General features: G+C 37.1%; 1 protein-coding gene across 1 annotated transcript in view; it reads left to right on the top strand.

Annotated features, from left to right (window-relative positions):
* The window catches only part of TPPP (tubulin polymerization promoting protein), a 35,096-nt gene that overhangs the window by 9,335 nt on the left and 9,691 nt on the right, over positions 1-16,070 (top strand). The window contains exon 2 of the mRNA XM_027676116.1: positions 5,998-6,188. Coding sequence (XP_027531917.1) covers positions 5,998-6,188 — 191 coding nt within the window. The remainder of the gene's footprint in view (positions 1-5,997; positions 6,189-16,070) is intronic.

Here is a 16,070-nt window from a genome sequence, read left to right as displayed (position 1 = left end):
GTGGTAAATCTTGTATTCTTACACTGTTAGTTTATTTTCATGATTGTAGCGCTAGCTTCATAGGATGCTTCTAGACTTTTGACACAAAATTTGAGTTAGAGGTTCTGTTGTGTCCGTAAAATGCATGCTGACTTAATTGTATTGATCCTGTTTTTCTGCTGCAAACAAGCCAAGACAGTGCAGCAGCAGGGCTATCAGTGGGTGTGTTTTTCTTCAGCAAACTGCTATTTTCTTCTACAGTAGTGTAGACTAAATACATGTTTTTGGTTTCTGTGCTCTCATTTCTTTTTTACTGTAGTTCCTTTCAATTTCCTAAGCATTGATAGTTAATCTCTGATACTGATTCACATTCTTGAAACTGATGAAATGGGTTGTGTAAAGTGCTCTTTGATTCATCAGTTATCTTGAGGTAGAAGGCAAAATTTGCCCAAGTTTGCAGAGTTGTCTTTCACGAGGAAGGACAAGGGAAGAATGTGGTACTGCTGTTAAAGTTTTCAGGGTTTAAAGACTCTGCAGCTTTCACTTCCTGTCTTTGATCTGAGGGCTGTTCTAGACAGACAGAAGTTGGAACATAATTTGGATGATTTGAATAATTTGGATGAGATGTTGGATTTTATTGTTTTGTTTATTTACCTGCAGTGTGGTCAAACACTGGAATGAATTGCTGAGAGAGGCTGTCTTTGGAGGTGTTACAACTTGACTGGAGAAGTTTCTATACAAGTTTATTTGATTCTTACTATGAGCAGGGCTTTATGCTAGATAAAGACTCATATTCAAAGGTTCTTTCCAACCTAAATTGATCAATGACTTTGTGGTTTTAAGTTTTGATAATCCTTAGGGACATAGTGTCCCCCACTCTTTCTATGCTTTAGCAACGACAGTAGTGAAAAATTTTTTCTCGTGTGTCTAGTGTGAAATCTGTGATGCTAGTTGGAACTTCGCATCTTCCAAATCATGCCTATTATTGTTTACTTCTGAACTGTAATATTACCCCTCTGTTGAGGACAGGAGTAAGATTTGCCTCTCCTTTTTTTCTTCTGAGTCTGAATAAACACCCTTCTGTCATCTTTTCCATGTGTGCTGCATGCTCCAAGGCCCTTGCTGTCTTAGCAGCACATCTCTGTAGACAGTGACACAAGGTGAGGAAAAATACTGAATTGCTAACAAAAAACGCATGACTGCTTTAAATTAGCAAATCTAATGGTCCAAGTAAAATGGCTTCTTATTTTCCCCGTAGCTGGTCCTGAGGCTGTGGCCTGTTATGATCTTCTCAGTGAGGTTTTAGTGTGTGAGGAGTTTCAGTTAAATGAGGCGGGAGACATACATACCTTTCCTGACTCAACTGAGATATTTTTGTGAACTTGGAGGTCATGTGAGCACATCTTTGGTTGGAAACTGACAGTGAAGGAGCAAAAGCCATTTTTAAAATATTTTTTTTAAGATTTGGGGGAGTACAGTGGCCCAGACCAGTAAAAAAAAAGTTTGATGAATAAACATGTCTTTTGTCAGTGATCTCTTCTTTTGATAGAGTCAAAGACACTGAAACTGTAGCTGCTGGCTTGTGTTAATGGAAATAACTGAGTGAAGAGAAGAATGGTTGATCTTGGAGAACAGAGAAATCTTGCTATTTTTGGAAAATTCCTTTAGTTGATTCACTGTGTAAACTCATTTTGGAACATTTAATGATTATATGTGATTCTGTTTTGCTAAGTAAATCTTTTCTCTTAGGAGAAAGTTTAAAAAAAAAATCATGTGCATCTTCTGTGATATGAAAACTTTGGTTAACTGTATGAATGAGAATGAAAATGCTGGCTTCTGTGATCTCAACAGAAAGGAAGGGAGGAGGTTGGCCTGAAGGAATTTATTGCCTTTAGAATAATGTAACTAGAGAGATTATATAACTTACTCTAGAAAGTAAACAGTTCAAGCTATTGCTATATGGCAAGACAGAATCATTTGTGTGTGATTCATTGTGAAAAAGAAGGAAGAGCAGTGACTTGCTAACATGGAAACTGTCTTCATCCAGCCCTCTGTGCTCTTCACTATATTTCTTACTACATTTTTCCTCACTTAGGAGGGATGGTCAGCTTTCCCACTCCCTTTTTTTATTTGCCTCCCAGTACCATTGTGCAGTTAATAATGAGCAGATGGGTTGCACAGAAGAATGAGCTCACAGCTACCCTTTTAATTTTTTTGCCTTTTGCTCAACTTCCAGTTTAGTCTACATAGTTGGTTTTGTTGTTCAGAAACAGAAAAGGGATTTTGATAAAAAGAGTTGGTTGCACATTCAGTTCATAAAGGCAGTTCACTAAAAATAAGTTATCAACTCATAGAGGAATCTTTATGAATAAACTTCTAACCTCAGGACACTGAAAGTAGTGGAACAGCTAATCCTAGAAATAATTTCCAGGCACATGAAGGACGAGAAAGTCATCAGGAGTAATCAGCATGGCTTTGCCAAGGGAAAGTCATGCTTGACCAAGCTGGTAAACTTCTACAATTAAATGACTGGCCCAGTGCATAAGGGGAGTGGATAGTGTCTACCTGGACTTCAGTAAGGCCTTTGGTATGGTCTCTCATAAGAGTCTCACAGCCCCTCAAGCCGGTGCTGTAGTGGTTGGATGGGCAGTGAGGTGAATTGAAAACTGTCTGAATGACTGGGCCTTGAGGGTAGTGATGAACAGTGCAAAGTATAATTGGCGGCTGGAAATTAGTGGTGCAGACCATACTGAGTCCAGTCTTATTTAACATCTTCGTTAATCATCTGCATGTTAGGGCAGAGACTACTCTCAGCAAGTTGGCTGATGACACTAAGCTGGGAGGAGTGGCTGATAGGTCATGCAGATGTTGCTGTACAGAGGGACCCAACAGGCTGGAGAAATGGGCTGACAGGAAATCTCAACTAGCTCAGCAAGGAGATTTTCAAAGTCTTGCACCTGGTGAGTAACAAGCCCCCAACCAGTACATGCTGGGGGCCACCCAGCTGGAAAGCAGCTTGGTAGAAAAGGACCTAGGGGTCCCAGTGAACACCAATTTGAACGTGAACCAGAGAGGTGGTCTTGCCACATGGAAGGCTACTGGTATGGGCTGCGTTAGAAGTATTGCCACGCAAACAGAGGGAGGTATTCCTTCCTCTCTGCTCAGCACTGGTGATGTCTCATCTGGAGTGCTGCGTTCAGCTCTAAGCTCCCCAGTAGAAGACTGATGTAGAGCTACTGGAGAGAGTCCAGCAAGGGACCCATAAAGATGATGAAGGGACTGGAGCATCTCTCCTATGAGGAAAGACTGAGAGAGCTGTGAGTATTTAACCTGGAGAAGAGAAGGCTCAAGGGTGAATCTCATCCATCCTTGAAGGGAGGGTGCAAAAGAAGATGGAGCCAGGCTCTTTTCAGTAGTGCCCAGTGACAGGACGAGAGGTGATGGGCACAAACTGAAGCATGGGAGGTTCTGTTGAAACATCCAGAAACACTCTTTCACTGTGAAGGTGACCAAGCACTGTCACAGATTGCCCAGGGAATTTCCTGTGTCTCCATCCTTGGATATATGCAAAAGCTGTCTGGACATGATCATGGACAACTGTCTCTAGATGCGGGTTGAGGGTTTGGGCAAGATGACCTTTGGAGATTTCTTCCAGCTTAAATGTTTCTGTGATTCTGTAATATACAGTACCACTAGTGCTTCTGGTTGAGGAGTCCAAGGTGGGTATGAAGTCATTGTGTATTCTACTCTGTATTTACAAAAGCTTTTTTGAATGAAAGCATCTTAAAAGGATGCTTATATTGCACTTGGCCTTTCTGTGTAATGTTCACACAACCTTAAAGAGAAAGTAGTATTTTCTTTTTAATGGATATGCATTTGTCATAAGAATGATGAAAACAAAGAAGAAAAATGAGAAATGGGGTGTTCTGCATAGCCTTGTAGTGGCATCTCATTATCTCTGATCTTTTATAGATGATAGATGTATCAGTTCAGGGAGTGAGAGCATAATATGCAAGGAATTAAAATTGCTTGAATTTTGTATTGTTGGAAACAAAGTGAGCCTCACATTTCATAGAAATTTTGCCAACAGCAAACCAACAGGGATTGCCATCTTTCAATTGTAATATTCCGTCACATATGGGAAAATTACACCAGTAATTTCCCATGCAACTTAAGAAAAGGCTGCAGTTCTTACTCAGTAAAAATCAATTACAAGATAGAATATTTGTCTTGCAACTACTGCCTTGATGTTCATTTCACATATTGTGACTCCTGTGATGCAGGAAGCCTTCCGATCCATCCTGGGCTGAAAGACAACAGGATGCGGGATCACACCAGTTTTTACTCTGGATTTGTACTGCTCCTTGTGCTGGGGTTTTAGGTTTTGTTTAACTGTTTTCTGGGACAAAAAGATCATATTTTTTAATCTGCCAAGCTGTTGCCCACCCTCAGTTTTCTTATTTGGTTTGAAATATGTTGCTGCTTTCCTAGGAGACTAATAGGAAACGTAAAGGCTTTTGTGGCATACTGCAAACTTGTTGCTATCATCTTGTTGATAGGATACACCTTGATTTTCTGATAAGTATCTGTGTTATGGTTTTATTAGAATGCAGGTGTCTTGATATAAACAGCACATTGCTCAAGTTTACCACTGGGAATGGTATCCTGGGAATAGTTTCCTGGGAACATCCTTTCTTATTGACATGGGACATTATCTTTGTTTGACTGTTTCTTCTTGCATGTTAATATGTATGCATTTCCTTTCATATTACACTCACATAGGTTTTATTATGTATGTTACCAGATATGTAACTGTACAAAAATTCTCATGCATTTTTATTGTAATTTGTGTATTGAGGCAAATTACATATCTTTTGTGCCATGCCTTTGAAATAAAGGAGCAGAAGCTGTAGTCTTTCTTTTTGAAAAAGTAATTAAACTTAACACATATTTACTTTCCTTGTATTTAAATACCACTACTTTACAGAAAATCAGTTTTACCTAGATGTGCACATACTGTATTGTCCCATCTAGAGAGAACTCTCAGAAACTCTGGTTGACTGCCATTTCCTTTGCCAGATTAATTCTCAGGACAGATTGCTGTTCTGAGAATTTGTAATGGTAAGTTTAATTACTATTTGAAAAATTGCCTGTAAGTGTAGGAGACCTTTTTCAGAAGAATTATTCAAGGGGGGGGGGATTTATGTCACTCAAGGAAGCTTTGCTGCCTGGGAAAGAACATCTTCCCATTGACAGTTTGATGTTTTTTCTTCTCTTGCCTTACAGAGAGGTTAACTCCCTGAAGAGATAAAATTCTTACAGACAACATTGGAGGCCCCACAAGGGGGGGGCAGGCAAGCCTTTAAAAAGGCCTGGAGAGGAAAAAGCAGCACATTTTTTCATGCCCCTTGTAGATAGCACCATCATGTCAGTGTTCTTGGCTTTCAGAAATAAATATTCCTAAATCCTTCTGCTGCTGGTATCTGGGGTACCTGCGCACAATTTTCTCTCACATTGCCCTTGGATATAATTTGAATATTTGAATATTACCTTTGTCTTTCATTTAGAGTCTTCCTTGGTTATAAGGTGCTACCAAGTCAATGTGAACAAGAAAACTGTATGTTTTAAGAGCTAGCTGTATTGGTTTACTTTTCCTGTATTGATGGAGCCAGGCTTTTATGCTTCAATGTTGACATAATGGATTTTGAACATGGCTGTTTCCTATGACTTCTTCATATCTTTGGTGCTTAGAACTTTATTATTAATCAGAAGTATCTCATACTCAAAGTCTCTTCCAAAAGGTTTTGACATAATTTGTATTATTTTCTTCTGTGCTATATGATTATTGTCATTGTATGTAATGGCAAGAAACAAATATTTTTTGTCTCCTTTTGCTGGAAATGAGTATATACATAGTCTTTGCCATTAGGAAATATTTAAGTGTTGGTTACATGTACAAATATCTGTATTAAGAATGATTGATTTCTGATGCGTGTTTTTGTTTTGTTTCTTTAATAGAAAACCGTTTCATCTCCAACTGTATCACGCCTTACAGATACTTCAAAATTCACGGGTTCTCACAAAGAGAGATTTGATGCCAGTGGGAAAGGAAAAGGCAGAGCTGGCCGAGAAGATCTGGTGGATAACTCAGGATATGTATCTGGTTATAAGCATGCAGGCACATACGATCATAAAGTACAAGGAAACAAGTAAGGCTGAGGGTTTACAACACAGAGGGGGATAGAGTATATATTTGTAAGAATGATGTTTTGAATCCCACGTTTTGGTTATTGTGAATGTTGAGACTATGTTGTCAAGAAGTTGTCTTCAGGAACTGGAACTGATTTCAACATCTGCTGAGCTACTAGCAGCACAATGCCACTTCATTACATTCCTCATGCATATATTGGCAAAAATAAATAAATATATAGGTACAAAAATACATCATTTTGTTGAGATTTAGACAAAAAATCCCCAACAAACAACAAAGCTGAAGTCAAGGGCAGTTATACCACACTTTGTCCATTCAAGCAAAGTATCTCAAACATTCCTAGATGTCCAGTTGCCCTGAGGATTCCAAAAGAACCTCTTGAAATGAGGGTCTTTCATAGCAGTCTTTCTGAAGAATATCCTACTACTTATGCAGTTTAATTTGACTATTGTTTTGGATTTTTTTTTAAAATGTCTTATATGGGATCTGGCACTTTCCTTGAAACATTCAACAATATACTATTGGGGAGTAAGTGGTTGTAATATACTAGGTGCTATCCTGTAATTGTCGTACACCACTCATGGAAAAACTGAAAAAAAGTTATTTCTAGGACAGTATAGGTTCTAAAGTATTTTATGTCAACAGAAAAAGGTGGAAAATACCAGCCCTTACTTTCCTCCTGTCTGTACTTTGTGCTTGTTACTGTGTGTACCGTAGCATGGTTCTGACTGGCTGGATTTGGATAGAGCTATTATACTAACCTGAGAGGTGAGGAACAAGACATTACTAGGAAAGTCTGTTAAGGTTTTTTACAGTCTCTTTTCAAGTTTGCACTGCCTCACATTGGAAATGAAGGGGGCATTAAACTAATAATGCTTTGAAATACTGGTTTTGACTAAACACTGCCAATCAGATTGCTATTACATGAATGTTATTGTGCACATATGTTGGCACATAGTTCTTTTAAGCTCTAATATATGTAGGGACATCTTATAGCCCCTTGGAATAAGAACAGTTACAATTAATATCTATGTAATTAGATGCATTTTCCCCACAAAAAATATGCCACTATAAGTGGGCTACTTTTTATGTTAGATTTGTTTTAAGCCAAGGGCTTGGATTCTTTGTTCACTTTTGCTGCCTCACTTGTGAGTAATAGTATTGCTGGGCTGGCTTTCCACTGTTACCAGGAGAATCAGTCCCACAGGCTTAAGGTACAGGCAGCTGAGTGTGACCTACCTGGGGCCTAGAATACCAAAAGAAATTAATTGGAATAAAAATAAGCTTTTTTTAAATATTGGCTGAAAAGTGGAGAAAAGGCCGCTCCAATTTTCTGCAAGAGCTGAACAAGTACCTGATGTATTACCCTGATTCTCTAAAGTTGTGAAAGCTACTCAGTATTCAAAACCAGCTGTTTGCAGTTCTGCTTTGCTTTCTTTCAAAAATCATGCACTGATTTTCATGTTCAACTCTGAATAAAGGTTAATAGATGTATTGCTCTCCCTCTCCCCTCTCCGGTATCAGCATCCCACTCAGAGTACATACATTTAGGTGAGCAGTGGGTGCTGTCATGTGCCGTGCAGGTCAACAGTTTGTATTTGGCCAATGTATGGAAAGGGAGCGCTGGTTTTCAGCCCTTACTCTGTTCATACTTTGTTCTGCTGAGATTGCGTGGTAGCCCTTCTTGTAACTTTGCCTTCAATAACCATTTGAGCCCATACATCATCCTGAAACCAAAACAACAATAGCAAACAAAAGGCAAGGGCTTCCTTGTGGACTTGGAGATTTTTTTGTTTGTTTATAATTTATTTTGGCTTTTGTTTTTAAGAGGGAGGGAAGTTTGCCAAAACTCAGCACACGTTCTTGTAAAGGTTTAAATGGCTTTTCCCATGGACAGCTCTGGAAGATTTTTGGTGTATGTAAGGATGCTCAGGATGAGAAACGTCCAACTTTGTGAACCTTTTACAAGAGTTACCCTGTGTTCTTGAAGAAAAATGTCCATGGAATGAAGGATTATCCACTCGTGTGTTGGTTACACTGGTGACCTGTCACACCCCAAAGCAGAAATTAGCATACTTGATATCGACAATGGCGGAATTATTCTGGCATGGTAGTGAACTGTCTAAATGTAGAGAACCTTCTTGCATGTCACTGGTGCCTGTGCATCTGAAGAAAGCTCCAGGACAGTCCTGGTTTTTTATGAATAAAAAGGCTGAGCCTCTAACACTTGATAAATCCTTCAGCTAAGCTACAGGTAAAACCAGTGTCCCTGTTTATTCCATTGACTTTAAGACTTGACTCATAACTCAGTGGTAACTGAAAAAGTCTGGACCCAGCCTGAATAAAGGGTGAAGTCCAGCCTTCTGCAGAGCCCTGTTGGTCTGGCTGTTTGTTGCTAGCTAGCTGCCTTTTCTGGCATATCAGGTGACACTGAACCTGAGGGGCACAAGGGACAGGCTTTCTCAGGTACCCAAGTACTGAGTGCCAATAATGCCAGAATGTTGCCACGTAGGAAGAGTGGTTGGTTAGGAAAGTTTTAAGGTCTAATTAGGTTTAAGTTGTTAGTTCAAAGTGAGTGAGACCAAGACATTCATAAGGTAGAAGGCATGCAAAGGAATTGAGAGTGCAGACAGATCCAAGCTGACACTGTCTAGAAATTGAGCTACTCTGTTCACTTAAAAGAGGCTGATGGAACGTGCTGGGGTTCTGCCAGAGTTTACTTTGCACTGCTTGTGCATTATAAAATCCCTGCCGTGAACCAAAGCACTTTGTAAAGACGTGATGCAAACTTTGAAATTCTTTCAATGGCATGGTAAGCTTGGGATCAGGACCTGAGAAGATGGTTCAGATAGCAGTATTTTATTTTCAGGAACACACTTCTTTGTTTCTTGTTTGTTTCTACAGTCTGATAGTTTTAAACCTCAAAGTAGTGCATGAAAAGAAGTCATTCTGATATGACAGTTAGAAAGAAAAGTTGTGGTTGGAAAGATAGTACTTTGTAAAGATTTTTCTCTTTTACTATACTTGGTGCGAAAGATAATGGCTATGAATAAAAGCACTGCATGCAGCTGTGTGTTAGGGGTTCAGCCACCTACTTAAGCTCGTACTTCTCCACTAAGATCTCTCAGAAATTAAAAGTCTAAATGCTAGCTTGATTATTCGCTCTTAAGTTCCAGGCCTGCTTGGGAATGAGACAAAGTACATTTTCTTATTCGTCTGCTATTCCCTCAACTCTCAGGACAGTAAGTACCGCTGGTACCTCAAAGGTGATGGGAAGGGACAGCTGGGGAGGTGCAGGAGGTTCCCCATTTTCAGCCTTTGAATTGTTCTAGAGCATATTGTCTTCCTGTGCACCATGCTGCAGACTATAACTAATGTCTGAAGTAAGGACATGGGTACCTAAGGCGGTTTACTCTCATCTCTTTTTTTGGGGCATCTCAACTCATTCTATCTAAATTTCCAGCCTGATTTTCAGCAGCTTACACTATGCAGCACTGTCCTATGTGACAACTTCTATAAAACCCCATTGTTCCTAATTATCTTTTTTTTCATTACTGCAGAACATGCTACCAAAAGAAATGTGATCAGAAAGCTTTTAGAAATAACTGCCTTACAGAACAAACTCAAACTTTATTTAAATACTGTGGCAGTACACAATCTTACCTGTATGTCCACTGAGACTTTACCTGACCATCAAAACCTTTGCAAGATTGAGGACAAGAAATAAAAACCCTTATTGAGGCAAATAAATAGTCCTTACAAATAATTTTCTAAAAATAACCTATTTTTAAAATTAAATATGCAGAAGTCAAAAGGGGTTTTCTTATTAGTGCTTGCTTACTAATTCCCTCTAGTCACTCCATGATCTTCAGTTGAGAGTTTTGCAACCATCAGTGTGGAAATATCAAAAATAAAAATTATTGCCTTGCTCTTTGTGGTTATCAAAGTTATCACAATAATGTTACAGAGAAGCAAACATTAAAAAGCTTAATTTCTTTCAATAGTCCTATGTGAACACCAGTCATTAATTATAATCAAATATTTGGAATCCCAAGGGAAATGTTGAATATTGGACAGTGACTAAAATCTAGCCCCGTTTTCTTTTTAAGCCTACAGTATTTCTATCTACTTTTCATTTAGGAAAGGGAAAGCACAATTTCAAAATTACTCACATATCACAGCTTGTGTTTTTTATCAGCATAGAGATGGTCCTTCAAAGATATTTTGTACTGAAGTATGTATTTTACTGACCTTACCTAAATTAAAAATTCCTCTGACGGTTTTTTATCATTATACAAAGCTTTATTCACAAATTAGCATTTCAGTCATCCATATTTCCCCTCTATTGGCTCAATTAATATTTTTCATGGTAGCTGGAATTAGGCAGAACAAAAAGGCAAATGACTACTATGGATTTGACTTGCAGGTGAAAGGTATCCCAGCCATCTGTAACCATTTGTAGAGAAAATCCTCATGTATCTTCCTCCAAAACTTTAAAGTTGTAATTGATAGGTTTTTTCCTTAAGGCTTTTCATAGTTATAAAATTAATTTTAATTCTTTGTGCCTGCATGTATGGTATTCAAAGCATAACATAACCCTGCCTTCAGTGATGCATGTATTCTGGGGGCATGTGCCTGACATCTGTGAATAAGAATTCTCTGTTTGCACTGGCCAAAAACAAACATTTTACCTTCATAATAGAGCAAATGTAACATGTTGCACTAGTACATGTCCTCTTAACTGACTGTTAGCCTTGTGTGTGTGCCAAAATGACTACACCTTTGTGTACGTTGTTTGTAGTGTGAATATTATGTTCTTGGCTCATCAATTAGTTGGTAATAAGTAATGTAATGCACAAGACTTAGGTAGGTTTGTGTGTGTGTGTACACATACTCTTTGGATCCAGCTAAGTAGTTAAACCGTATAAATATTGATGCAAACCTTAAATCTTGTTAGAGCCAAGCTGTAGTCCTGCAGCCAGTGCTGTTCAGCTTGGTCAGTTGGGGACATTACCATTCTCCCTTCATAGCATGAAGTTAAAGATCTAAGGAGATTTTTATGGTTTTACTTGACTACCCTGTTCCTGTTTCTGAGGGCAATCACTCTTCAGCAATTCTGACGTAGACTTGGTGTGACAAGAGGGGTTTCTCCATAGTGAGGTAGTAGGAGAGAGAAGGTGAAAGCAAGCTTTCCTCTGAGTGTTCTCAAGAAACCATTTAAAATTATGCTCAGCATGGATGCTATATTTTTCTTTGCCCAAACTTCGTGAAACAAGTTGACACTCACTACGTATACATAGTTGTTTATTTGTTAGTAGGTATAAAGTCATTGTATAATGAGATAGGAACAGGAAACAGGAGTGGCATACAATGTCAATGGACTCAAGTCTTCTTTTTATAAAGATAAAATTAAATACCTGAACCATAATGACAGCTCTCAAACTTGTGTGAAATTCTCAGTCTGGAGTACCTGAACTTGAAACATGTACTTCCTGTATTTGGAGTGTTGGCCCATAAAATAACATTTAGATATTCAGTCGCTCATTTTGTGCACCCTTAAGTGCCCATTTGGCTTAGCTAATATAAGCTGGAAATGATGGTCAGGGTTGTTTTTTTAAATATTCAGAATCCTAAAACTAGTGAGAAACGTGTAGTTGCATTCATGCTTGCTCATTAAACTCAAAAGCAATGCTTTGAATGATGTCCCAGCTAAGAATGGTGCTTCTGGAAGCAAAAGAAAGTTGCAGATAGAACCTCCATGTTTTAATTGTCTAAGTAATTTGTCTTTGCAGGGAGAAATAACTGTAATATATGTGATATTTTTTCATGTTTTTCAGTATATTAACCTTACCTATATTGCTTCAAATTCCCTATGAAAAAAGTGGATTTCAAAACAAGTTTAAGATATAACTCTTTGCTTTGTTGTCAGAAAATATTTGAATTGGCTTGTTTCATTCTAACTAATTGATCATCTACTCAAGACAGACTTTGGCAAGGGCAATCCTGATAACAAATAAAAGGGGAAAAATCCAGCCTATTTGCTGGGCAATTTTGACAGACATTTGCAATGTTGGTAATCTGAAATGACTTTTTAAAAAATAAGTTCTATTTCGTTTTCATGCACATGCACACAGACACTACTTTGGGACATGTTACATACATGAGGGCAAAAGTACAGAAGAGGCTTTTTTTTAAAAATACCTTACATTTGGCAATTGACATTGAAATGCCCAGCTAACTAACCTGATTTGGAAAAATGTTAAGCACTACCATATTCCATTGCAGCTAAACAGCCAATGAATTAATTTTCAAATGTAGTTATACGGCATCTCTCTTTTGTGAGTTACTGTAAAGTTTATGGCATTGTATAAAGTGAGTTTTGATGTAAACATTTGTAAAGGTCTTGAAGATAGCTCTTATAACTTGCCCTTACCTTCTGTTATCTTTATGCAAGATTTTTCTATTACTTTGCACATTTTTCAGAAAATATTAGAAACATGAATAAAGTTACATTCAAATTAATTACAAATTTGTCCCTAAAAACACATTAAGTTAATCCATTTTTGCATTTTGATCAGCATCTATATTATGGATGAACAACAAAATAATAAAAAATACGGCAATCTGTATCCCCACGGAGGTGAATTATTTTAAGTTCCAGTTTACATCAGATGAGTTTCTGTATGCTTGCATTTACTCAAATGCTATTTTTAAGCAAAGTAATTAAATAATGTGAAGTAATTCAGCCTGGGCTCTGTTACAATAGGATTATATCAATACTATTGAAATGCTGTGTATGTCTGTAATATTCATGCTAAATAGGTACTAGCTTTTTACAAAGGCTTTGTGTAAAGTCAGTTAACCTACAGACTGATGTCCTGTATAAAATCATGTTGGCAAATTACTTTTGTTAGCACTGTAGTGTATGAAAAGGCAAGATCATAGAGAATAACAAGTTATAGGTTGCAAAATTGTGTTTGTTTTTATCTTTGTGCAGAATATATCAGCTTTGGCAAACTATTGCAGCAGGGAAAAATTTTTGTATAATGCTTATAATACAAAGTAATTTGTCTTTACATTCTGTAAAGTAGAGAAATGATCAATGTTGGATAAGTATATTGAAGTTTATTCTTAGCAAGGTTTTATGTTTCACAGATTTAAATATTAGAGGAGAAATATATATTTATACGGAAGTATAATTTTTGAATGTTTGAGGTTGGTTTTCTTCAGTCATGAACCATTTATTTATCCACACTAAGCTTTATTCCTTTGCTAACTTGTTTAGCTGTCCATAATGTTCCAACATTCATTTATAATTCGGTTTAGATGTTTTGATTCTTGATTTGCACAAATCTGGATGTGCATGCTGTCAGGACCTGATCATAAAATGTAGAGGCAAAACTATTTTGTTTTTGATTACCTAGAGCACTAATTAAAATTTAATTGTTAAGCAGTTGGGATATGGAGATAGGTCTTGACATGGTCTTCCTTGGAGCACTGTACAGTATGATAAAAACCTTCAGTGATGCTTACTAGTTTTTGTTCTTATTTTCATTTGTCTTTCATCAACCAGGAAGCTGCTGTGTGCTAATAATTACCTGCAATTTTTATAATTGCAAGCATTGCAAACATTAACATTCAGCTGTACTAGCCTACTGTGTTCACTGTGAAATTTTCAACACGGTAAAAATTTTTACATGATCATTTAACCTTACAAGTTTACTTTTTTTCTCACTAATTTTACACTGAAACTTCTTTTCATTATTGCAGATGATCAGCTTGAGCATAGCATTTCTTAATCTTAACTATAGTAGATAAACATGTCCTAAGCAAAGATTTTTAACCGCTTGATGAAGGGGGCCAGGCACCATCCAGTGCAAAATATACTGGGCAAAATCTTATCCCCACTGCGGTCAGTGCCAAATTTCTAACTGGCATTAGCAAAAATGGAACCACTATTACCAAGGGGTTAATATGCTTAGTAACCATGACGAGTGGTTATGGGGGAGCACAACAGTGATTCTCTATTTCCATGTCTTTTTTTTCTATTAATTTAAAACTACTACTTTTCAATCTTTAAAATAAGTAAAAGAAACTTGAAGGGGGGGTCATATGCTACTAGTTTGTACTAGGTTTTTTCAGGAAAAGGAAACAAATTTATATATATATATATATATATGCAATATATTTTTACACTGTTTATTAATGCTAGAAAGTATTAAATGTATCACTTTATCTGTGTGAATGTTAGAGTAGTGACAATGTTATGGATGTTTTAAACCTTTTGAAGTTGTCTTGTTAAATTTAAACCCACATTAACAATGGAAAAGCTACTTTGTCTGCAACATTATTGTAATGTTTTAGGGAAAAAGTTCAAGTACAGCAGTTGTTTTGATTAGCACTGTAAAAGCTTGGCTTGAAAAATTGTAGTGAAATTCATATTTTAAACACCATTTTTTAAAGCATAGCTTCTCATAAAGTACGTTACTGCTGTTGACTGACTGTATAAAATTGTATCTTTAGTCGGTAAAGTGATCAATAAACGTGTTACTATGTCAGTTCTGGGGTTTATTGAAGTAAATGGTATTTGCTGATAAACTTCGTTAACAACGGTTACTTTACAGTTCAGATGTTAATTGCTACTGCATATATAAATTACATCAAACTACTCTCTAAACAACCAAAATACTCTCTGGTTCTGAGCAGAATCTATTTCTTCTTTACCCTTTGTTTTCCTAGTTTTAATAATGACTAAAGGTGAGCATTGATATTTTGAGAACTCTAATGTGATGCTTGAATAGCCATGATGATGGTGATCCAGCAAATGAGACCTGTCAGAGATGAAACAATTTGTTCCTAACCAGCTACTTAAGATAGACTGATCCTCAGTCCAAAAGCCTGCGTTACTTCTCTCACCTCCTCTAAGTGGTGTTGAAAATATTTTACTTGTAAGGAAAGTAATTTGCTATATAGAACATTGTTTTAATAATGTTACATCCAAAAGCAAATATGGACCTTTTCTTTATAAATAACAATATTATGCAGCTTTTCATGAGCAATAATACCATGATTTTTTCAAGAAACAGAAGACTGAAGTATTTAATTAAACTCAGAACATCATAATAATGTAATTAATAATGTGATAATAGAAATAAACAGGCACAGTGCTGCTCAAGAAATATAGCAGTAAGTTGTTAATTGCCACATTGGGCAAGGAAACATAACTAAACAGCTTACAGCTACACTTTTGCAGTTGTTCTCAAACTGGAAATGGTGTTCTCTGTGCTCACACACTAGACAACTTTCTTTAGAAATGCCTTTTCAGTGAAATCTAATACGACTGTGTCTTGAGATAGCTTTTCTTCCTGCACAGAAAACATGTACTGTCCCCTCCTGTACTCCTTTTAACTGTCAGCATGTATGGTTACTGAAACAGTTAAAAAACAGAAGCAGAATCTTTGGGGGTTATTAAAAGAAAAATCAATATTTTTCTTTACAATTGAAGAAGTTTTTAAAAAAGGGGGAGATAGTACTCGTGTGCCCTATGAGAATATGACACTAAGATCTGTATTTTCAAAAGAGTTCAGGATTTATTATTTTTTTCCCATGGAGCCTTTAGAAATGCCCACTCACTCCAACACACCACTTATGCATGACAACTTTAAAAAGAAAAATAAAAAAACAACTGCTAGGATGTGTTCTCTTTACTTCAGGAATACAATTATTTGGGCTAGCTTTCTCTATGTGGAGCTACTATTGCAGTAACTATGCACTCCTTCTCTTGTGTCCATATGCCAAATGCAGGCTGAACTCTTCTGGTTCTGTTGGCTGTTCTACCACAGCTGGGACTACATGGAGGAAGGCGTGGAGGGGGAAAAAA

Source organism: Neopelma chrysocephalum, unplaced genomic scaffold (assembly GCF_003984885.1).
Source record: "Neopelma chrysocephalum unplaced genomic scaffold, ASM398488v2 Primary Assembly neopelma1_26, whole genome shotgun sequence".
Classification (NCBI taxonomy): Eukaryota; Metazoa; Chordata; class Aves; order Passeriformes; family Pipridae; genus Neopelma; species Neopelma chrysocephalum.
Note: the sequence above shows the minus strand (reverse complement) of the source record. Positions and strands in the feature narration are given on the sequence as shown.